We start from the raw sequence: 23,430 nt of genomic DNA, 5'->3' as shown, positions 1-23,430 counted from the left end.
TCCTTATCACTTCCCAGACACACTGAGCCAGGACGCGAGACTAAGGTGTTGCGCAACAAATATACAGAATACGGAGGCTTTTGATGTGCATGAGAACCGGGTGAAATGAACACTGCGACGAAGCTATACGAGGGAACGGGGAGGTAAACAGAATAAAAATCGCAAGAAGGGGAAAGGAGCACAGCAACACGAGTGATCTAATAAGTATGAAAGTTTAGACAGCGATCTGGACGTCGTCACATTCCTTGCGTTCTTCAGCGTTTTGAGTAAGGTATACCATGTAGATACTGGACTAATCCGGAGCAGTTCTGCAGTAATAGAATACTGCATATCGCGTAATATCCGTAGCGTTTGCTATCCGCATGCAGCCATTCTCCTCATCTCGCTTTACTTGCAGGCGGAGAGGAAAGGATCGAACTCCACCCAGTACGGGTTCGTGTTCAGCGTGTTCGAGCTCACCATATTTTTCATGGGTCCTGTCTTCGCTAAAATTGTAAGTATTGCCGCGCGGTGGTATGTGTGCATGGTGGTAGACAATCTAGGTACGACGTGCACAAATGCATGGCAGTAGAAGTGTGTGACACTTTGTGTTCGTGAAACAATGTGTAACTATAGCCGGTGTTGCACACTCGCGTGTCAACATCTATTTTTTATTGTTGATAGAAAGCTTGAGAGAAGCGAACTGTATTTGGGGCGTTAGTGTGAAAAAAGCAACAAGCCGGTGGCTGTCCATGGTCGACCAGCAAGGTCGTCTAGTCAAATGGTGCTAGTTACGTGCGGCCACTGTTACTATAGAAACGCGAGAGCGCATTCTGGCTGATATGGTTGTTGTCGTGACGTCTACCGAAATGCCTACAGGAACGAACCCTCCAAGAGCCAACCACGGTTTCTATTCTCGACTGGTAATTTTTGAGCCCACCACTTTTAATTCGCGTTGATGGAATGGCAGAGCCAGCTTGCCTGAATGTGAAAAAAATGGTTCGCACACTTCCCGTCAGCGTTGTTCTTACGTCGCGTGCTTCTCGGCTGCACTGATAGGATTCAGGTCGCAACAGTTAGGCGTCACGCTAGACGTTATCACGTAAAAGTGAAAGTATCTCGGTAGATTGCGTACTGCGAATACGTTCCCCTAGATTACACGAGTGTGCGCCCTGCTTGAAGCATCGCACCCCTTCGGCAACTGCGAAATATCGGTGTAGTACGCGTAACAATGTGATAAATGAGAAACCTCTAGAACCGTTATACAAAAGTCTGCAATTGTACTGCCTTCCCTACACGCACGCCTATATGGGCGCAAGAAAAAAAAAAAGGCCGCGGGCATCTTCGTGTTATGCCGTGCGCTAAAGTATAAACCCCATGCAAGCGATCTTGCGCGCGACAGCGACAAGCGATGCGATGAAGATGGCTGTCGCGTTCGCATGTCGCCTACAAGTCGTACCCCATGCGAGCGACGATCTTGAGCGACGTCTCCCCGGTGTTGCCGGTATGAGGGCAGCAATATACGTGCCTAAACTAGCGTGAAGCGTGCTTTATTAACTTAAGTTGATGTATTTTACTCTCGAAAGCATCGTAAGATATTTCGGAACGTTCTTATCCTTGCACGTATAAAAGCTCAATCGTTTGCTCGTTGAGTGCGACAACTGGTAGTATTTGGGTGATGTACAGCCAGTTCCGGCTTCGCGCTATTGCCTAGTCGCTCATAGCACTTCCGGTCGACGAGCGATGAATTCTAGAGAACCGAGCAATCTGCTCAAGCGACGGCCCGTTTTGTCGCTCGAAACCGTCGTTCGTCGCCGTCGTGCACAAAATCGTTCTCATGGGGTTTAGCCTTAACACATTAGACGACATCAGGACGTTGAACGACGAACTCGACAGTGGTGACGTCGGTAAAGGCGTAATTATTGGAAAGATATAGTTGATCATGAGTGGCCTAGAACTCTACATGACGCCTGAATCGGAACAGGACACTTAGTGGAGACGAGGTGCGTAATGGCTATATGTAAATTTGTAAGCCCAGTTACTTTGTCCATCCAGCGGTACACGTACTTAAGGAATTGTTACTACGATAGCTAACTCAGAAAACGCAGCATTATCAGCGCAAAGTGTGACGAGAAAAACTTTGGTCATGGAGGTATAAGTGATATAGGGTTTCCTACACCAGGACTTCGCCTGGAAATCTAGGCAAGCCACTGCTCCCTTTCTTGCATTGTCACGGAGAGGCGTCACCAAAGTTTTAGGGAAACGGTGTCATTTAAACGTCACGTAGAAGTTGTCACTCTTGTTTCGTTTACTTAATCACTGCAGACGAATGGGGAAAATAAATCTAACGCTATTCAACGCTAACATTCGCGTTTTTTTTTCGCAGGTACCCATCGTGAAGCCGAGATTTATGTTGATCGCCGGTCTATTCTACGTGGGAGTAGCGTCCGTGCTTTTTGGGTAAGTTATTTTTTTTTTCAGTTTCCTTTTAACCACCCACAGTGTCTCTGTCGCTATGGCCTTCTGCTCCTGACCACTAGGTATGAGGCCCCTTGTGACGGCCACATTCTGATGAGTGCGCAGTGCAGAAGGTGCGTGGGGCCAAAGTTAATCTATACTCTTCTGTCACGTCCCGATGGTTTGAAGCTTCTAAAGTCGTTAGCTAAACAGGCTATTTTACGTTGAATGTGGTTTACGGCGTAAAAAACAATCAAGTACGGTATGTGACCGCCGCCTTCACCCTTCAACCAATTCCGCTGCTTCTCTATTCGTTTCGATTTGGTGAAATGCACATATAATGCAACTGCTTACATTACTTCGTTATATTTCTGGTTGGTAATGCAAACATATTTTTTGATAGCGAAGCTTTCTTTGCCTTTTCCCCGGGGTTTAACTTTCGTCGTTTCCTCGCAGGATACATTTGTGGATATAATATACGAGGCTGATATGTGCTCGGAGTGCAAGTACCAGCAAACGGGATTATATAATCATTATAACCATATATGATCATCATATGATTGTAAACCATGGATAACCGCAGAATGCCTTAAAATAATAAGAAGTAAACAGTCCTTTATAACCACTTTATCCAAACCAGGTCACCGGATGATCTTGTACAATTTAAAACATGCCGGAACCAAGATACGTCGTTTCTTCGTCATGCGAAACTAAAATTATATGGAAAAACTGTTAAGTCATGATTTATTAAAATGAGCGATCTTGTGTGGCAGAACATCAACCGAGTTTTAAATCGAGATACAACTGCTAATGGTGTGCTTGAACTTTTAGTGGACAATGAATCTGAATGGGAAAAGGCTGGCAGACAATTCCAATAATTATTTTGCGTCTCTGTTTGATGAAAATGACGATCCCATCAATGTGAAATGTCTTGACTTACGGGTTCTTTCCAGTGCATTCGTGTCACCAACCGATGCGAATGAAATCAAAAATTGCCTCTTGGCTTTACGCAACAGTAAGTCGCTTGACATTGATGACCTTAAAATTTTACCAATTAAACGTGTAGCTTATGTAATTAGTCCAGTGCTAGAATATATTTTTAATTGTTGCAACGGACATGCAGTATTCCCCTAAAGAATGCAGATTGCTAAAGTCATGGTTGTTCATAAGGAAGGAGACAAAAATAATCTCTCAAATTAACGCCCATCTCCATTCTACCTGTTTTTTCCAAGTGTTTTCGAAAGATACTATTTAGGCGAATGTCAGGTTTTTGTGAAAAACATAACATGCTAACTCCCAACCAACATGGTTTTCGCCATCATATTTCGACGGAAACCACACATCTGACCAAAAAAAAGCTCATCGTAGAGTCCTTCGAGCAGAAATTTCTCACTCTTGGCATATTCATTGACTTTTCAAAAGCGTTTCATCGCATCAATCACAATGTTAGCTAAGCTCGAGCACTACGGTTTTCCCAGGAAGTTCCTTCAAATAATTCAGTCTTAAGTTCTAGGCAGCAGCAGGTAAAAATAAACTACGATGCCTCAGATTTCAGGCACATCTCCTCAGGCGTTCCGCAAGGTAGTATTTTGGAACCAATACTAATCCTCCTGTATGTCCCAACATTGTCATTTACGCACAGGACGCGTCCTTATTCGTCAGAGCCGCACATTTGTTAGAACTTGAGCAGCAAGCATCACATTGTGTACACTCAGTTCTAGAATGGTCTAGATACAATTTTCTTAATAGACATTGAAAAAACGAAAGTGCTACTTTTCAGGCCTCGCAATAAGCTGCCTCACGTGCCACCCCTTTCTTTATGGAGGGGTTCGTCCCTCATCTAAACAGTTCCAGCAGCCAAAAGTCTAGGTGTCATCTTCAATGAAGATTTGTTATGGAATGATCCCGTCGAAATGGTGGTGAACAAACTTTCAAACGTTGTTGGTACTTTGTGTCGACTGAAATACTTCATGCCAAAGCGTATTGAGCAAGTGTTGTATAATGCACTGTTCTCTTGTGTTGGTAATTATTACTTTCTGGTTTGGGGTACCACATCTTTTATCAATACCAACCGCTTGCATCTCCTTGAAAAGAAAGCCATTCGAAATGTTGTGAATGCGTCACGACTAGAACACACTGAACCGATCTTTAAGACACTTGGTATAACCCCCCTTCCCAGATTGTACGAAACTTTACTCATCCGACAGTATAAAGCGAGTGTTATGAAAAAAAACTGTTTTATGTTGCAGCTGTCCGCATTAAAGTGCAAATAGCCTAAGCACTCAACACTAACTCGTTTGAAATGGTTTGTACCTAAGACCCATACTAATTGTGGTTGTCAGATGTTGTGCTACACTCTCCCGCATTTATTAAACGGAGATTCTCAATCGATGCACGTATAGCTAAACAATGCCAACTTTGTTATCTTGTGTTTGTTATTAGAAAATGTTTTCTTGCTGTTTCATTGTACACTCCCGTGCACCACTGCCAAGCCTCTATGGTGCGTCGGCCTCGTCAAGCCTTCTCATTGGCTTTTTGCAGGCGCCCCCAAAATCCTAATGTTGTTAAATAAACATGCTGTATTGTATTGTGTGCTGATTGACAAAGTAGTGCGAGTAGGCGCTTCTCTCTACTGCTGAAAAAAACAAATGCTACGTAAAATTTGAACGCACAGATCAGCTCATAAGCACCTCTAAAGCACATCAACCCCTTAATGAAAGAGCCCGTTATATACAGCGGCTTCTTTGATTTACTTGACCTTTCTTTAATAATTTAGCCATTCTGCATATGCCACTGGGTTTGTGTACATTCCGGGCTAATCTTTCAGAATGGGTATGCGTCACTTTGACTAAACAGGCATATAAGCCTTCATTTTATTACGTGTTTGTGCCGATGTGACACAATAAATACAGAAGTTGCGACATCTGTGGTGCATAAACATGTAGCATGAGAGCGAGGCGGATAGAGAAATTGAAGAGAGGAAAGACAGGGAGATTAACCAGACGCATGTCCGGTTTACTACCCTGCAATGGTGGAAGGGGGTATATGAATGAAAAGAAAGAGATGCGATCGCACGTTGCATATGATCAAAGTAAACAGTTCTGCGGGTCGCCATTAAACGTATAGCCTTTGTTTAGCCGCTTCGCTTCACTTAAGCTTCACTTCACATGGACTCCACCATGTGCGTTGGATCTGCATAATTCTTTTTTATTTTTTCGCCATTTCAATTTCTACCGCAAGGTTCCTGAACAAGTCTCCACCGGGCGCCACTTTTCTCACTCTGGCTATCGCCACCAGAGTCGCCGAGGGCGTCGGCACCGCCGGATTCCAGACGGCCGTGTTCTCCATAGTTGCCGCCGAGTTCCCCAATTCACTGGCAACATCTTACGTAAGCGCTGAGTGAAGCACACTAAGACGCAAATGTCTGCGCTATCGCTAGCTGTCTGACGCATGGTGAGATATAACGGGGGAAAGCAGCTTTCTTGTATCGCGTTTTTCATTCGTTCGTGCATGCACCTATGCACCTATGCAACATTCTCATTACGCAGTCAATCCGCGTGTGCGTGCGTCTTGCCGTTTATTTTTGCTGACCCTTCCACCCGCCGGAGGTATGTGGACTTTCCGTGTGAACGTACGGACGCGTTCAAAATTGCGTTAACCGATTTGGATGAGGACGTTTGCGCGTATCCCCCTGTGTCGTGCCTTTCTTCTGTCATATTTCTACGTTTACTATTTCCGTCCCCAACTTTGGGGTAGCAAATCAAACGTTATGTTCCGGTTCCTTTCCTGCATTTTCCATTTCTTCTGCCTCCCTCCCTCTCCGCTTTCATGTACTTACTTTCTCTCTCGCAAAAGAGGAAAAGTCATTTTAACCAATACCAGTGGAACCTTTTATAACAGTTTGCCTTTTACACCAGGAGGCGCAATTACGAAATATTGAAACGAAGTTCTGGCTAGGTCACAGGTCCGGGCAGGACGCCTGGGTCTGAACATAAATTCGATGCTCTCATCGCTACCGCGCAATTGCAGTTTGCAGCGTATAATTTTAAAACGTCAGGCAGCTCGCTGAGCAACCGAGCTGGTGCACCACTCTCGAGCGCCTTAAGAAGTTGTGGCCTCAGATTTCGAAATGCGCTCGTTGATCTCTGAGCGCGTCCTTCGGCCACGGCAGAAGTCCCTGGGGTGGGCTTTACGCGGATTACGCGTATTTGGCCGGGGAGCTTGTGTTTCGGCGCAGATAAAGATAAGCCGCAGGCGTACATTCCCGGAGACGAGAGACCTGGAACTGATTGTGCGAAAAGTCAGAATACGCCAGCAACGTTAACTTGAACGCAATGCACGATGCAGCGAGAGCGCGGTCTTTTTCTGCGCTGGAAAATTAATGTTGCATTCTGAGTTCAACATTAATCTTGTCTCTTTCAATGATTGCAGCTGGCTGCCCATATTTCCTTACGCGAGACTTTGGCTACGCGTAGGCGAACGTGGGCCGAGTAACAGCAAGACTTTATCAATAACGTGACCAAACTTTTATTTTGCTTTCGATACTGCCACTCTTAGTTGAGAACATAGCAGGTGAGAATTACAAAGGGATCATTGTGTTTTAAAGAAAAAGAATCGCCATTTTGACCTACAATGGGGGCGATGTTTGTCAAAGCTAGGAACTATCCAGCGCAGTTATAAGGGAAAATTAGACTCAAATGCGAGCTAAACCAGACCCTTCGGCACCGTCTAAGGTTTTTCCGAGCAATGTGTATTCTTGGGGTAGGTTTGATGGTATTTCACTTGGAGATAGGCGAGAAGTAACCTGCCCCCGTCAACAGCTTTACTTGTAGGTGAAAACAAACGCACAAACTACACGACATATACAAAATAGGTCAGGAGTAAGGATAAAATGATGATTAAAAGCGAAACGATAAAAGAAAGCTATTTGAAAGGCTGTATTGGTACACAAGCTGTAGAAAGCGCCTTAGCAAGTTGTCTATGCAAGTACACAAGTTAGTAGTTCGAGGCTATATACATCTGTATAAACACCCCAGTGCAGGGTAGCAAACCGGAGACTCATATCTGGTTAACCTCCCTGCCTTTCCTTTTCATTCTCTCTCTCTCTCTCTCAACAAATAATCCTGGTCCCTTTAGTGATGACTAGTAACATCTCTGCGGAGCAGTGCAACACGCAATGAGAACTTTGACGGCACATATCTGATGCCGCGAACTGTTTCACTGCTGTAAGGATACTCATAATGCTAAGACAATTTCACGTGACCTCATCCTTTCGTTCTTTCAATAATTTATCATTCGGAAACTCGTGGCGACATGTTTATCAGTCCTCTATCTGTTCGCCTAGCAGTGCAAGAGGGGCATTATGGGTAACTATAGCTTTAATGAGAAGTTTGGTCATGTTAAACGTGCAGTCACAGTCGATGGAACAATTACTATGTATATTCTTTAATGAAGCTGGGGAAGTCTCACTTTCTTTGTTATCTTCGCATTGAATGGATATCGCAATACCAAGCTCCTCGGGCAGCGAAAACAGCAACTCCGAAGTGAGCCGTCCGCCTCTCGGCTTGTATATTCAAAGGCCAAGCTGACAGTTTTGCGATGCAAATTATGGCACCATGTAACGACAACGTGCCAAAGCCGCCCAAAGCTATACTAACAGTGTCCTATATCCGCGCAAACCCCGACACCATACAAAAGCCATCGTGCCATGTCCAGTGAAGAGAGCGAGAGAGGGAAAAACGAAGGAAAGGCAGGGTGGTTGACCAGATGCAAGTCCGATTCGCTACCCTATTCAGGGGAGCGAGGGTTGCAGGTGCAACGCTCGCTCCCCTGCGTAGAAGGAAAGTAAACGTAAGAAGTAAAAAGAAACGTACGAAGTAAAAGAAGGAAAGTAAATAAATCATTGATGGTGTCGCATCGTTCGGAGGTGCACATCGATCGAATAGCTGATCAGAGGTCTGTCAACTTTATGAACTGCGTTATAATTCACGTATCGTTTTCTGCGTTTGGGAGCCATGTGGCGACGTTCAAAGTATGCACTTGTGTCTCCGCTACTGGTCCTGAATGCAGGTGTTCTAGCTTGATGCAGACTAGACGGCACTGGTCGTCATACAGCGAGGAATACGCAGAGGAAATGTTTGATAATCTCCCCTCACACCTTTGCCGAGATCCGGAAAAGTAAATCACGTCTTTCTCTACAGATTCACTTCACTATATGGTTACATGCTTTTAGTTCTTGTCTTTACGAGCTCGTTGCTTTCGGAAACGCACGGCGGCTGCAGTGGGACTTATCGCCCTCGTTGAGATAGGCTTTTTTTGCTTTTTACGGCACCGTTGTTTTCAGGGCCCGTTCTTCACTCATTTCGCGAGTCCAGCCTGCTCCCTTCCAACAATCAGTTTCAAAGGCGTCGCGTAAATTCGGGCAACTCTCGAGTCGCCGGAGGCCATTGTGCGCCCATCCCAAGGCGTACAGTGGCGGCAAAGGCGCGCAGTCGCACCCGCAGCGGCCGCCAGCCTGCTGCTGGAAGAATAGCCCGAAATCTGGGACTCCGCTGCCGGCGGCGACTCGCTGACAGCTTGAATATTCAATTTTCCCATCGTCTCGCAGTCAGGGCGCAACCGGGTCAGCGTCGTGAATGAAAAAAAAAGCTCCCACCTTCTCTTCGGCCTGAAGAGATCTATCTGCACGTCGCTCTTCACGCACGATATATCCTTTCTCTTTACCGGCGTTATTCGGCTCGACAAGCGCGGGCATGACAAAAGGTAGCACCTGCACCACCCTTTCTCTCCGTCGCCCCGCCTCCTCCGCATTCTGTTATCCCACGTCTCTGCTTGTTTGTCATTGTGCGTTCTTTGCACATTCTTTGCTTTCGAGTGAGTCGCTTGTTGTGTTCAGAGGGATATAGAAACGTGCGTCTCCAGAAACTGCAACCTTTATTCGGCTTGCAGCGTCTCTCAGCTTTATACCATCCGTTTCCCGGTGTCGCTTTCCTAAACAGTAAGTCGTTGACTGTCGACGGCAAGAAAGCGTAGTTGACAGGATTTTTCCCGGGTGTCCTTTCTTTCTTCTGTCCATTCAGACACCGGGAAAACGTCGAAATTCTTGAGGTGCGCATTGTCACCTGACAAGAGCGCAATGTGTGGGTGCCTGCTACATGACTACGTGCATTGTCGTTTTCGCAGCTGCACACGTGACTCTTTCTCATGTGTGTCCCGAAATCCAATGCTATGCGTGTTGCTCCTCGTACACGCTCTAGTTTTCGGGTTTATCTTCCTTTGCGCTTTCTGTCCCCACATCATCAGCGTTCGTCGGCCTATTGTATACAGATATAAGGCTGACGACCGCAAATGGTGTCGTCTACTGTTATTACAATGTGGACGCGTCGTAACAATAACAAAAAATGGCTGTGGCTTAGGTAAGGTTAAGCCCAGGATGCGAAGCATACTAGCCTTTATTTTAGTTGTTGAACCACTGTTTAGCCTGGTGAACTGCTGTTGCTTGGCTATATTTGGTTCGGCTAGACGAAGAAACAACTCATGCATTACTTCTTCGCCTTCAAGAGTGGAACGCGACAGCGTTCCCGTCGACCCGCCAAGGGGTGTAAGACAATGGGCTACAGGGCAGCGACTACGCGCCCCGCATTGGACGCGGTGAGCGTCGAGCAAAGCAGCGTTCGGCGCGGCAACGAAATGTGCGCCTGAGCAAGAGACGCACGCCTTAGAAACAGCGCGTTTCTAAGGCAACACCGCATTCACTAGAGGCGCTTTTGTACCGCTTTGAAGCGTTGTACTCGAGAGCAAGCGTAAAGTCGTTCTTCTTTAAATTGCATACATCTACCCTTCCGGTCAAAACATGGATAGCCGACAAAGGAATATCTGTACCATGGACGACCAACTGTGCACTATGTAACAAGCCGGAGACCATTGAGCACGCTTTCATTGAGTGCTGGGATGCAATTTTTTATTGGGATGTCTTGCAAAGAACTCTTAAAAAGGAACTGCCGATAACAGCACAGGGTATACGTTTCCTGCCGGTAGATAGCCATCGGGGCTTTCCGTATGACATGATAATGCTCCTGGGCCTCCATAGTCTTTGGAAGACACGGATGGCGGTAACGCACGCCGATGTGAATGCGCGCCCAGCGCGAGAAAATTTTGTTGAAAGCATTATTTTCATACGTGAGATATATCGTGTACAGGCAGATCCGCCTGACTGGTTGGGTAATCTTGATGAATTAGTGAATTTCAAGAAATTTTAGCTTGTCACGTTGGTCCAAGTAGTCCAACGTGTTTTTATGTATGTCATTTTGTGAATAAAGAAAAAAAAAACTCGTGGCTCAGTGGTAGCGTCTCCGTCCCACACTCCGGAGACCCTGGTTCGATTCCCACCCAGCCCGTCTTGCAAGAGTTGAGCCAAAGCCACTTCTCCTCTGTCGTGACGTCACGGTGTCACGTGATTTCATGGTCACTGCCGCGCCTGAGGAGCTGGGTTGAGCCCTCGTAATATGCTTCGCATAAAAAGCGCAATCCGTGGGCTGCTGGTATTCGACTGCCTATTCGCAATGGAGTTCGCACAATAAGTACCACATTTCGAGAGTAATACTGTGCTCTTCATGGTGCATGGTTTATAACACGAACAAATTTAGCTCACCAAGTTCAGTGTTTACGATGTTGTTGCATTGCTATCTTTTGTTTTTGTTTTTTTCACACTGCTGAAGAAGAAAAGAGAGAGAACGTTACTCACTGGTGCTATTTGTGTATTTGTTGCGACAGTCAATCCAGCAAACAGTATTTGGCGTCGGTCTTGTTGTTGGTCCCATGGTCGGTGGTTGCCTCTATCAGGTTAGTATTTATTTATTTATTTCACTGTCACAGTCTCACGCGAGAAATAAACAAATGTTGATGCGGTCCTCTTCCTGCTACCCCAGATTGGAGGCTTCATGGTTCCCTTCGTGAGCATAGGTGTCCTTATGCTCATCTGCTGCGCGCTTGTCTACTTCCTCCTGCCGGCCACTGGTGAGCGTTTGTCCGTCTCGGCAACCTATAAGCGTGGAAATGTACCCACACACATGGGTACAACAAAGCGATAAATGGCGATCTTCGATGGACGCAATTATCTCTTTTTTTTACATACGCGGCGCTCAATCGAAAAGTGATCAATGATCGCCTTTTCAATGTTCATTGCTAAGCACGCAGCAGAGGTAAACTGTATGTGCCGAATAAAGTTCGAATAACTAAAGCACGCGTACGTATACACACGCACCTGCACACTCCGTGCGCACACGTGGCTTTGCGAAGGTTAGAAGTTCCTGTGAAGCACGCGGCACGGGTGTATCTTCATTGTGCATGCGCAGACAAGCTGACCCCAGGGTGTTGTTAACCTTCTGGAAAAAACAATCGGCTACAAGACGTTAAAAATGCCACATTTGTTTCTTTTTGTTCTCGCTAAACGTGAAATACAAACAGCAGACGTTATTCGTACGCTATGTGTGTACTACTACAACACACTTCGGCGTCAGATTCTTTTCAAACAGAAAGGTCGCGATGAAGCATTCGCTAGCAATGTCCATGCATCTTTGTTTTCATATATCGTTCGTCAAACCTGTTTGTTGCTTTCTAATTATTTAGATACTTGCAAAATATTTCGTGCGTGGTAAAACATTACGACAGCTTTCGAATGTATAGGTGTGAATTCGTATAAGCTATAAAACTTGAATGTCAAGACCTTCGACCAACGTTGTCAATACAATGGGGAACTGAGTAGTGACTATGGCCTTCATTCATAGTGTAGGAGCGGACGCTAGGCGATTGCTTGCTCTCAGTATAGAAATTTTTCTCACCCGGTGGAGTAGGAGAATAATGGTATTTTGGTACTGTTATCTTTCACATCCTTTACTGAGGTTAGTTTTTATTAATTTCACCCGACAGGATTAAAAGCACGAGTGATTTGCCAAAATTTACATTATGCTATGAATACTCTTAGTCCTGAAAAGAAAAACGTGTAATGTACTTCTGCTGCTTACAAATTGTGGGTCCCTACAACTCGGAAGTCTTCGTGTCTATGAACAGCACTATCTCAGTATCGATGTACTGCTGACCAAATATTCAGCCTGCTCGAACGATCACCGACTTTCTGTATATATGCCAGCGTCTTATAGGATTGGAACAGCCTAGTATAATGTGGCTCTCCAATCTGCACAAGCGTTGTGAGCGTGAGCACAACCTTGACCCTTCCTCAAGTTCGCTCCATCGTAACGCTCTGGAAAGCAGAAAATGCGGCGCTCGCGTGAGCTAGCTCAGGATTTGGCCGGCTGTACATATGCGATTTCGTGCTTCAGACAAGTCGCCAGCGCGCAGGGTAAGAGTAGATTAAAAGCGGTCAGTGCCTTGAATGTGCATAGTTCATCAACTTATCGGCCATATATCCTATGCAATACAGAGGGGCCCAACGAGATGGGCCAGAAGACGGGAGACATGCTCAAGTTCTGGTGCAACACCAGCGTTCTCCTAGACGCGTACTGCGTATTCTGCACGTTCGTGATCATCGGTTACAACGCGGCCGTCCTTGAGCCTCATCTCAGACCGGTACGTTTCCTCTTCAAAGTATTTTTTCGGGGTAACCTTCATAATCAAATAAGTTTTTCATTCTGGTAAGATACAGAAAGAAGGACTGAGAAAAAAATACTGTTTTAGAACAGCTTGACTGGTTCACAGCCCCGTAGAGATCTCGAAGCGGCGACAGCACTGAATCAAAAAAAGAAAAACAGCACGTTGAAAGATAGCGTAATACAATAAGGTGTATTAGAATTACACACTGGAAAGTAAGAAACATAGAAGTAATACCAAGTTTCAAAAAATATTTGAATCAGTACATTACAATCTGTGTATTAATAATGAAAAAATATTTTTTTAGATTGAAACCTGAATACTAGATAAATGCAACTGGAACACAGGATCTCTGAATCACAGCACTGCATATAGCAAGAAAAACACGATACAGAACAACTAGACACAAGAAAGCTAAGTATACAACTAATCAAACAACCAGATACAAGACTACCAACCTGTCAATGAACCACACTACAGAATAAAAGTATACTATCAGGTATTTGAGGCCTCCAAAGTATACGTCACTGGGGATATCCTCATATGAAAGGTTAAAGAAGTGAAAATTGTTAAGGTCGTAGCAGTTTACACGCGAGGGTAGAGTGTAAGATAGGCGTCCTTTCCAGAGTTTAGACGGGATGTGTCAATTTCCCAAATTTCTCCATGATGCGTAGGATAGCGCGAGCCCGTATGCCTTAGACTACGCCACACATTGGAAAGAAAACTTGTTTTCAAATAAAATAATGCCACTGTCCGCCCTTTCGCGCCTGCGATGAATACGGGTGAAATTTTGTGCTATGCGATCATTACAGTTCAATTTGGAACCGTACATGGTTGGCATGGTGTTCGTGCTCAATGGCACTGTTTACGCCTGCACTGCCTGGATTTGGGGAAAGGTGGCCGACAAAACGGTGAGCTTTCTTTTTGTTCTCTATTATCCGATTATAGTCATCACAACTGGAGGAACCGGTTGCAGGCATTACGTATTTTAAGATCCTTTAATATAGCAATTATTATCGCTAGAAACGTCCATTTTGTAAGTACCCCACCGATCCATGTAGGACAACGTGTCATATCGTTGCGGTTTGCTGACGAGCAGCGAAATAGTTATTTCTGTCTATATTTTTCGCTTGGCGAAGTATTTCCTTTGAACTACTAGTCTGGGGTAACAGACTTTGTAGAGGTCAAAATTTTGATTTTGCCGCAGTTAATAAGCAATAACGAAACTTTACATCTGAGCGCTGTAGGGTATACTACCGAAGACAATGGCGAGAGAATGGTTACATTTCCAAATCAATGCTTTAAAACATGCAGTTATGATCCACAGTTAAACGAGCGGTTATGAGCCCGGTTGACAGAGAACCATGCGTATCCTTGAACCTTTCATTCGCGGTGTCTAAGCGGCGCCTCTGCGTCTTGTGACCTGCTCGAGTCATACGTTTCAAGAACGTAAATTAGTGTAGTAGTTTTAGTAGTTTGTGCAGATTGCTTAGTGCAAGAGTGAAGGGAGGAGTAAAAGGTTGAACGAGGTGTGATCCATGTATGAGACCCCCCAAGTGCTATAGAGGAAGGCTTGTTTCGCTCCAGGCCTAATGTTTGACTTGCTGAGATTTAGATGCCCCTTGAATATATCTGCGTTCTATTTCGAGACATTATGCGAACTTAATCGTGTTAAGTTGTTGCTTATAAAACAATGAGACCATGAGAAAATAAGCAAATGAAGGGAGGGCTATCCCAATCATCGAAAATAAACTCCAGTGACTAAGGAATGTAGGGAAAGAAGGAAACAAAAAAGAGGCACAGCCGAAAAAAAGAATAGCTGTGGAATTGAACATCAATTAACTCAGGCGTAGCCTGCTATACAATATGCATAACCAGAACGCGCTGTATCAGCGACACGCGAATGTCCAGTCTCAGCGTACGTTACCAAAACAATTTCCATCCGTACAGTCCTGGCTTGAAAGAACGAAATGCCAGCGAAGAGTAAAGCACGTTAAAAAATACTGCAAGTTCACATCAACGCCTACGAATTCAAATACTGAACATATTCATAATAAATCGCCTTTCAATGAGAGTGCATAAAGTGTGTTATATCGTCCCTCCTGCTTGGCCCATAGTTGTAACGTTTGTGAAAAAAAAGATGATGTATTTAAATAATGCGTACAGCCAACTGTATACAGAAGCTGCATGTTTTTAAACAAGGGCAGGGTCACGACACCTAAGTGTACGCACGGAGAGCGGAAGAATACAATGATGTGCCGCACTTTCATCGCTTTTCGCCACTCTGAACAGTCGTCTGCGCTAAATTACTTTCAAAGACATTCTACCGAGTATTTTTCATGCCCTTGTATTAGTATAAGGCATTATAGAATGTCAACAATGTGTTTTAGACTTTGCACCCAACGAAAGTAATTTCTCCGCGCATACTGGTCTGCTAACTCGTGCGCTTCCAATTTGCAGGTCCGCACCAAAGAGCTCTGCGTTTTGGCCTGTCTCCTGTTGTGCACGAGCTTGGTACTGATCGGACCTGCCCCTTTCCTTCCGTTCCCCACGTGCGTATCACCTTAAGGATGTCCGTCGTATTATACGGTGCTGCTGTAATACAACTGAAGATATACAGTGGTCATGCCCTTTTTTTTCATGGAGAGAACAAGAGACAGTTAAACAAATATATATGTATATATAATGGTCCAATGTACAGTTGCATCACATCTGAAATCAACTTCGAAGAAAACTATTGGAAATGCTATTGTGAACCACGAGCTTGCAAAGACTAGACTGAACCAGACCTTGCAAAGACTAGCCCTTCCACTGGGTTTGCAAACTTTTTTCCTACTGCACTATTGCCATCCGCTAAAATGACTTGTTAATGGCGATGACTGATGAATTCTGCCAGCACGTTTCCAGTACTCACTTAAATCACAGTAGCACACTGCAGGGTGCCGAAGTCGGTTGTGCACTCTCGCCTGCGTATTGTTAGAGACCTTAATTAGTTTTATTTTGCACTTCTCGACAGAAGCACCTCGTCTCTAAAGTACGGTGCCATTGAGCTTCCGTTATTTCGACCACAATTGGAAGATAAGAACGCGGTTGAATCATATGGTAATTAGTGGGTACTGTCGAAGCTTCAGTCGACAAAAACAAGAAAAAAAACTTGTAAAGGCTAACGAAGCGACAAGGTGAGAACTCGTCGTTTTTCACACGTATTTCTTCTCAGGAGTTGAAAATTGCTGTATTGGTGATAAGGCTTAAATGCGCATGTCATATGTGACATTACAGCAGAGAAGAAAATATGTATTACAGGTTTTGTTCTTAGCATGCTTTCCCGAGTGAAGGGGGCTGTAGTAAAGATTTGGGGATACTTTAAGCAGCAATTTCTGGAACACCCTGCTTGTGTGCGTGCATGTGTGTGTGTCAGTATCACATACGTACGACTGGGGTTAGGTCGAGACGCGTTACAATCATTTGTGTGTCGCACCACTCGGTCATGTTTCAGAGCTATCTGGACCGTGATGCTGGCCCTCGGGTTGTTCGGTCTTGGCTCTGGTGGCACCATTGTTGCCTCTTTTGTCGGATCATTCCGGGACACTTTGTGAGTATGTTACGCAGCAATCGGCGTTTGGTTGTACCCTTACAGTGCTGTGAAAATATTGGCTTATTTTGAATTCCTTAACCAATCTTCCCGTGAAGTTTAGCAAGGCTTGGGAGCGACGTTTGCCTTTGTTTGCCAAAATCCCCTGTTTTCCGGCCACCGTCAAAGAACGCCAGATTAATATATTAGTCAAGCGAAGTTAATAGTTAAGTCTGAGGTATCAAGGGAAAGACTTTCGCTACAACGTGTATTGTTTATGGTTCTGTGGAAAAATACACGTTTCATTATTCGGCTTTCTTTCTTTTCACTGGCTCTAGAAAACGAGGATTTCCGGATGACCTGTCTACGTATGGCCTGGTGTCTTCTGTATTCACTGTGTCTCATTCAATGGGGTACGTGCGAGAACTACGTCATTCGCCGCGATTTAAATGAGTAAAACATTCAGTTATGCAGCTGGCCGATGATGGATGCTTTCCCACAGATTGATCCCTCGTTTTGTCGTTATTCGCATTGAATAGGTTATATAATCTCGTTTTTTTTTTAAATTAACCAGTCTGCCTTCAAATTTCTTGTCTGTGTCATGAAGCTCTGGGGATCCATAGGCACTGATGACACATGGGTCGTCAACCGGTCCTTTCTTGCATTTATGCACGCGTACAGGCACGCGCAGAGAGAGAGAGAGAGGATAAAAAATAATTGTGTGTGCTCCAGTCAGTTCGTGCTTCACTACTAAAATGCAACATAATGCGTAATATGCAATGCAAGAACACAATCAGTGAGAGTCTTAACTACGAAGAAAGTTTGTTACCCTTAACTTGCTATGTTTCGATAAAAGACAAGCCCAGCGGAAACACTTCATATGCCCACTATGCACTAGGGTAGGTTGCATTTGCTTTTGGCTCACTGTATTTGTCGTTTCGTGAAGCTTGGCTGTTAGTCAACATAACCGAACACAATGCTGAGTATATAGACGTAGCGGGCCGAGTGCAATAGGTATCTTCGCTCGACTCGTATCATGCAGAGCATTCGTTGGACCCACGCTGGGAGGATACCTCCTGGACTCCGTGGGATACCGGATGGGCACCATGGTCCTTCTGGGAAACGAACTGTTGCTTGTAAGCATTCATGAAAGCTCGATGTGCGTGTGAGAAGACCTGCGATAGCTGCTAGTTTCCGCTTTCGATTAGCTTTGAGTTGCGTTATAATGGCATCTTGAAGGAAAACTGACATGGAATTTTCGACTTTCTTTCTTTAGCGGAGGCCCTAGACTTTGTTCCTCAGAAGGTGTGTGTGTCATGAGGTCATGAAACAGAAAATGGTCACGTGGGAACAGGACATCGCGACGTTCGGCAGTCGCTCCGACTGGTTTTTCTGTGGTTTGCTATGCTGCTGCATCGGGTCGCACCACGAGTGGTAGCATAGCAGACGACCGAGCGAGCCGGAGCTAGTACCAAAACGTCGCGATCACCGTATACATATATATAGTTGCGATGTACTGCTCCGACGTGACCGCCTCCTGTGTCATGACGTCGACACATAGGCCCTCCGGTAAACGAAACCGAAACTGGGTCATAGAAAAGCTACCATATTAAATTACTCAGCGCGCCCTGAGGCTTGTCAGCCTATCTTCTAGGATATCGAAGTCCGGCACCTTCGCTGAAAGCAAGAAATGAAAAGTCGAAAATGTCATGTTTTTATTGGCTGGTGTGGTGCACACCTTGGTTTCATCTGCAGTGGCAGAGAAACTTTAAACTTGAGGCAATATGAAACTACGCAGGTTCATGTCATGTGTGTGTGCAATACACAATATTACTTTCGTATGCACACGGTGCCAGCGACAAGACGAGCGCGCTATACGGGCACTTCGCTTGCCATTTGCTTGTTTGCTGTTACATCAGAATTTGTGTCGTTTCACTATGGCACTTCAATGCGGATGTTCACTTCAGTCGAAATTCCATAATTAAACTTTTTAACCTTATCACCACAAACAAGAAAATACCGACGTGACGTTTTTGTGGTGCGGCGGGGGCGGTTGTCTGTCAAACAATTGGATCAACGGCACTCGTGGGAACACTTCATAGCTAAAGCTAAACAGGCCTTCCAGAATCATCCGGGGCATGCAGCTGTAATTAAACTGCGCCTCAGAATCGCAATGACCGTTGACAGATTATTAAATATCGGATGTTGTAGTGCCCGCTAGAAACGTTAGTCAAACGGCTTACAACTAGCCGCATATATTCATGCCTAATTTTTTTTCTACTTATTCCATGTTGCAGATAATTGCACTGTGCATCTACATTGCGGTCCATCGCCAGCGTTCCCAAGATCGGGAGCCCCTTCTCAAGGAAGCCACGTGACTTAACAGCTGACCGAGCTTTCTTACTAGATCGAACACTTGTTGAAGGTTATTTAACGGACGTGTTTTCGTCGTTTTTAGAAGGTTGTGTCCTATACCGTTTTACAATATATATTAAAGGAAAATAAGATGCATCCGGGTTAGCCGTGCTCCTTATTTCTCCACCAACATATTATTCAACATTCGCATGTTATCTCGCTCAGAGCGTGCAAAACGTTTTGCAATTTGTTATTATTAAGAGTCGCCTATTTTTACTTATGGCACATTCGCATAGACATTTCAAACGCTTTGGCCGCATTACAGACATCGTCTAAAAAGGTAAATAAGCTTTAGTGGAAGTATAAGCAGGCTCTACTGGCGATAACTAAGATAGATGATTTTTTTTATTTTAATTTAAGCCATCTTATTATTACAGCTATAAAGCTTTAACGACTCTTGTAGCACTGCAAAGCAGAGCGTTTTGACATGAGTCGAATTTACCGTTAGGGTGCATTCAATGAAAAAGTTCCATTTATTTTCTCCTTGCCATTTCTCCGGCGTTGCTAGAGTAGCAGTCAAATCAATATACCCCAAAGCAAGCTCTCTAATCTTAAACTTTATTTCTATATCCAATGCACGAGCTTAATTGTAAGCAATTTCCAAGGAAAAGGTCTACAAAAGAACGCATAATCTAGAATCAAGATTTACACAGCTTGGTTTAAGCTTTTCAATTATAAATATCCTTTCTCTAGGAGCCTCCTCTCTTGGAAAGTGCCGCATGGATATTTGCTCAACCATGGAGGAATTTATAATTACTACAAAGAGATTGTCTTGAATTCTTAAACATTTTATTTTCGTTTATTTCCTCCAGTTAGCTTTACCAAGTTCAGTATTTAATAAAGATTGCCTAATTTCACCCAAACCTTGGCCCATCCCCCACAGTGGGTGTGCGCCATCGCATAAGGAATACCATACCATACCAGTGGCGTATACATAAAGCATGGTGCGCGTTCTATAGAAACTGCAGCAGCCACTACGGAATTGTAAGTAGCAGCGATGTTTCTGCTATAGCCTACAAGGACTACGCATCATACGGTACTGCTCACGACATCGGACATTGAGGCATTGCCAAGAAATTACAAGTGCCCATAATGGCGCGACCGCATTTGAACGCACTTTGTTACGCTGTGCTCACAACGCTATTGCAAGTTTCCTTTATAACATGCGATGTTTCAATGCGTGAGGGCGAATCGAAACAAACTTCCGGATCCGCAACTCTTTCGACAACTTCGTGCAATGTGTTCATTGCGGCCAACGTTAGTGGAGAGTCTACTGCGACTACAATCTAAACTCGGCGTTCTAACACGCGGTGTTGCGTACGTGTTACATATGAGCGGCATGCGCCTTTCTGACACGCAACATGCTCCCGTGCACGCATGCATGAAGGTGTTCAGTACCACTAAGTGCATGACGCCATAGGAGTTCTAAAGCGTCGCTAAGCAGTTTTCCCGGCACCAGCGACAAATTATGGGACACTGTGTGGTGAATTAGCACTGACAAATTGTGCCTCTTTAACCCACGGCGTTCTTCTTGTACGCGCGGTCGAAAATTTGATGCGCTGCTCCGTTGACCATGACGACTGGAGCGGGGACACATTATCCGCACTGCGAGCAGTAAATTTATAGTTGGGAGGTTTGAAGGTGCTGTAACTAAGGTATGACATTTTATACCGAGAATGTGTGCTCACGCGTGCTGCTACAGCACCTGTTACGTGCAGCATGTTGAGCGTTTTATCTTCAGAAACATTTCCCGAGATAAGCACCATGTTGCTCGAAGATCTACTGTAAATATCCTCTGCGAAAATTCTCAAAATGCCAGCAAGAGCCACACGGCTTTGTACTATAAAAAAAAATACCTCTCCGCAGCATGCAGCACGCAACAAAGCGATATGAGGCGGCGATTCAAACGCGACGTGGTACTTTGCCTTGCAGTCAAGTGGTCGCTTGGTTAGTTCGTCCAACCACACAGACTCCTGCGCACCATGCCATTTCCCCATTCTTCATCCGTATGTTGGAAACAAGGCCGGCATTTAGAGCGCACATCTTAAGGTCAGTCATGAGAGGTGGCCGCAAACCAAGTCTTGCGTCTCCATTATTGCCCTTCAGCGTGAGACACCGCGTTTTGTTTCCGGCTCGTTCCTCTTGTCCTAAAAACAAAACAAAAAAAGTTTGCAGCTGACCCGTCAGTCGGCCCCTAACTTCGCCACCACGTGCTATAGCCACGATCAGCCAGCCTTCCCAAGCTTTTAAAGCCACCACTCGTCCCGCGGGCATGGTGAACCGCTTGATCACCGCCATTAGCATTCTTGCTTTCTTTTTTCGTTTCGTTTTATGTACATTTCGGGCACTGTGAGCCTTTCGATCAGGAAAGAACTTTGCGAAGCGCGACCTTCTTAGTGTTCGTGACCCCGAGCCGAGTGGTGATCGATGGGACGCCCTTCCTTATGCCACGTTTAAAGTTACGAGAGCCGCAGCCGAGCTGTAAAGAGACGCGTTGCTGTCCGGTTCCAACACATGCGTTCGACCTTGTACCTGGCACGTCCGGTATGTCATGTTTTGATGAAAGAAAAATGTTTCAACGTTCGTGACTACTCATTATCGATAACAGCATTGCTTCGACATTTAAATGCAGTTCAGCTTACGCTGGCTGTTGTTGATTAGGAACCAACTTTACAATAAGGTAGAACAAGAAGGGCATCGAGGTAGATTGAACAAGAGATATCGAAACGATTACCTGGCTACGCATAGTCGTAAACACACCAAGAATAGTTCTCTCCAGATTGTGGTGTATACTTCATATGAAAACCTACGCGCAGGTCTTTAGCGCATCACGTTGTGTGTGTCGAACAAAAGTATATCGCCTCTCTCCCCCCACAGAATAGTCTGCAAAAAAATTTTCACTCTTTGGGGCATATTTTTGTCACCGCAACAATATTTGTCTTGCTTTCGTTTCTGTTTTCAAGACTCTGCGCTCGTTACTTTCCTGTCATGAACGCTATGTCACGCTAATAACGCGTGTGCCGTTCGTTACCTGGAAGTACCGGGTGCGCAGCGGTAAAAAATTGAATGGAAAGTCGCGCAGCATAATGACGATTATCGTTGTGGGACAAAGATACCCCCAAATTTGCAGCGTAACCTAAAAATAGTGTTAAGGAACCTTGTACATGCTCTCGCACCAAACGCTGACCTGCAATGTCGTGAAAGCGTCATGCTTTAACCAATGTCGAAATGAGAACTGTAGTTAACTTGAAGTTTGCTAAGCATTGATATTTTTTGCTTTCTGCGCTGCTATTCGAACACAAGACATTACCTAACTGTTTTTCGAGAGAGAGAGAGAGAGAGAGCTCTTTAATGAAGTGTCGAGAAGTGCATCCAAAAAAGTGTTCCTGTAGCAAAAGACTCGATGGCTACCTCTGTTTCATTATTTATGCGTTATCGGCAGGTATGTTCGCTGCGAGTAATATAGAAAGAATAACAGGAAACTTCCTTGTTCAGCTACTGAGCAACACCAACCGCTTTTAATGATCGAACGAGTGGAAAATTGCCAGTGCAGTAGGAATGGGGCAGTGCTCACACCGGCGATACATAACTTCGGGGTACGTCTCTTCCTAGCATGATTGTGTGAAGCATCAGCGTTTTATACACGCGAATGTCCATAATTTGAAAAGAAGACAAAATAACTCTAAGCGTGGGCACCAGTTTATTTTCAAGTTTTTCATCAGACACTTTCAGTGCGTGTCGCACATGAGACGAAGCTGGGAAGGACAATTTAAATGTTTTCCACGCGGCGCTTTTTCTTTTTCTTTAAGGGAGAAGGGATTATTGGGGTGTATGGTGGTAGGGGTCCAGGTTAACTTGCAAACACTCGTACGGTGCTACTTCGTTGGGGAAATGGTATTGACAAACTATCGGGTATCGCACGACAAGCAGCGGGTCCAGTGATATCTACATAACGGCTAGGCAGAAAGCTAGCGTGCTAAGCAAAATATGTTACCGGCTGTGCAATCTGTATATAACGGAAGCTAAGAACATGGCGGCACCGAAGTAGCGTTTATGGTTAGAACTTTCTGTTGTAAGGCAGTGCTGCCCCTAAAGCAAACATTTACAGTTGGTAGAAGCACTGAGCGTATACCTGAAGACGTCTGCGCACGCTGCTGCCTTGCGACGTCATCTGACGCTCCACACGGTGCGACTCACAGGCTCTACGTGTGTAGCTTTAATAACTACTAACCGCTCTCCTCGTATGGAATAGTAAACGGAAAAGCCACACTCAGTGTGGTTGCCCACTAACGTAAAGTTAAATTCTGGGGTTTTACGTGCCAGGACCGCATTCTGATCATGAGGCATGCCGTATATATTGGGGGAATCCGGATCGATTTTACCACCACAGTATTTTTAACGTG

General features: G+C 44.9%; 1 protein-coding gene across 1 annotated transcript in view; it reads left to right on the top strand.

Annotated features, from left to right (window-relative positions):
* Positions 1-19,123, top strand: part of LOC135898790 (MFS-type transporter SLC18B1-like) — a 30,064-nt gene extending 10,941 nt beyond the window's left edge. The window contains exons 3-14 of the mRNA XM_065427954.1: positions 398-493; positions 2,366-2,439; positions 5,677-5,824; positions 11,209-11,277; positions 11,364-11,451; positions 12,875-13,020; positions 13,854-13,952; positions 15,502-15,593; positions 16,538-16,633; positions 16,951-17,025; positions 17,655-17,748; positions 18,910-19,123. Coding sequence (XP_065284026.1) covers positions 398-493; positions 2,366-2,439; positions 5,677-5,824; positions 11,209-11,277; positions 11,364-11,451; positions 12,875-13,020; positions 13,854-13,952; positions 15,502-15,593; positions 16,538-16,633; positions 16,951-17,025; positions 17,655-17,748; positions 18,910-18,990 — 1,158 coding nt within the window. The 3' untranslated portion in view covers positions 18,991-19,123. The remainder of the gene's footprint in view (positions 1-397; positions 494-2,365; positions 2,440-5,676; positions 5,825-11,208; positions 11,278-11,363; positions 11,452-12,874; positions 13,021-13,853; positions 13,953-15,501; positions 15,594-16,537; positions 16,634-16,950; positions 17,026-17,654; positions 17,749-18,909) is intronic.
* Positions 19,124-23,430: the final 4,307 nt, after the last annotated feature.

Source organism: Dermacentor albipictus, chromosome 3, assembly GCF_038994185.2.
Source record: "Dermacentor albipictus isolate Rhodes 1998 colony chromosome 3, USDA_Dalb.pri_finalv2, whole genome shotgun sequence".
Lineage (NCBI taxonomy): Eukaryota > Metazoa > Arthropoda > Arachnida > Ixodida > Ixodidae > Dermacentor > Dermacentor albipictus.
This window is presented reverse-complemented; position numbering and strand designations above follow the sequence as displayed.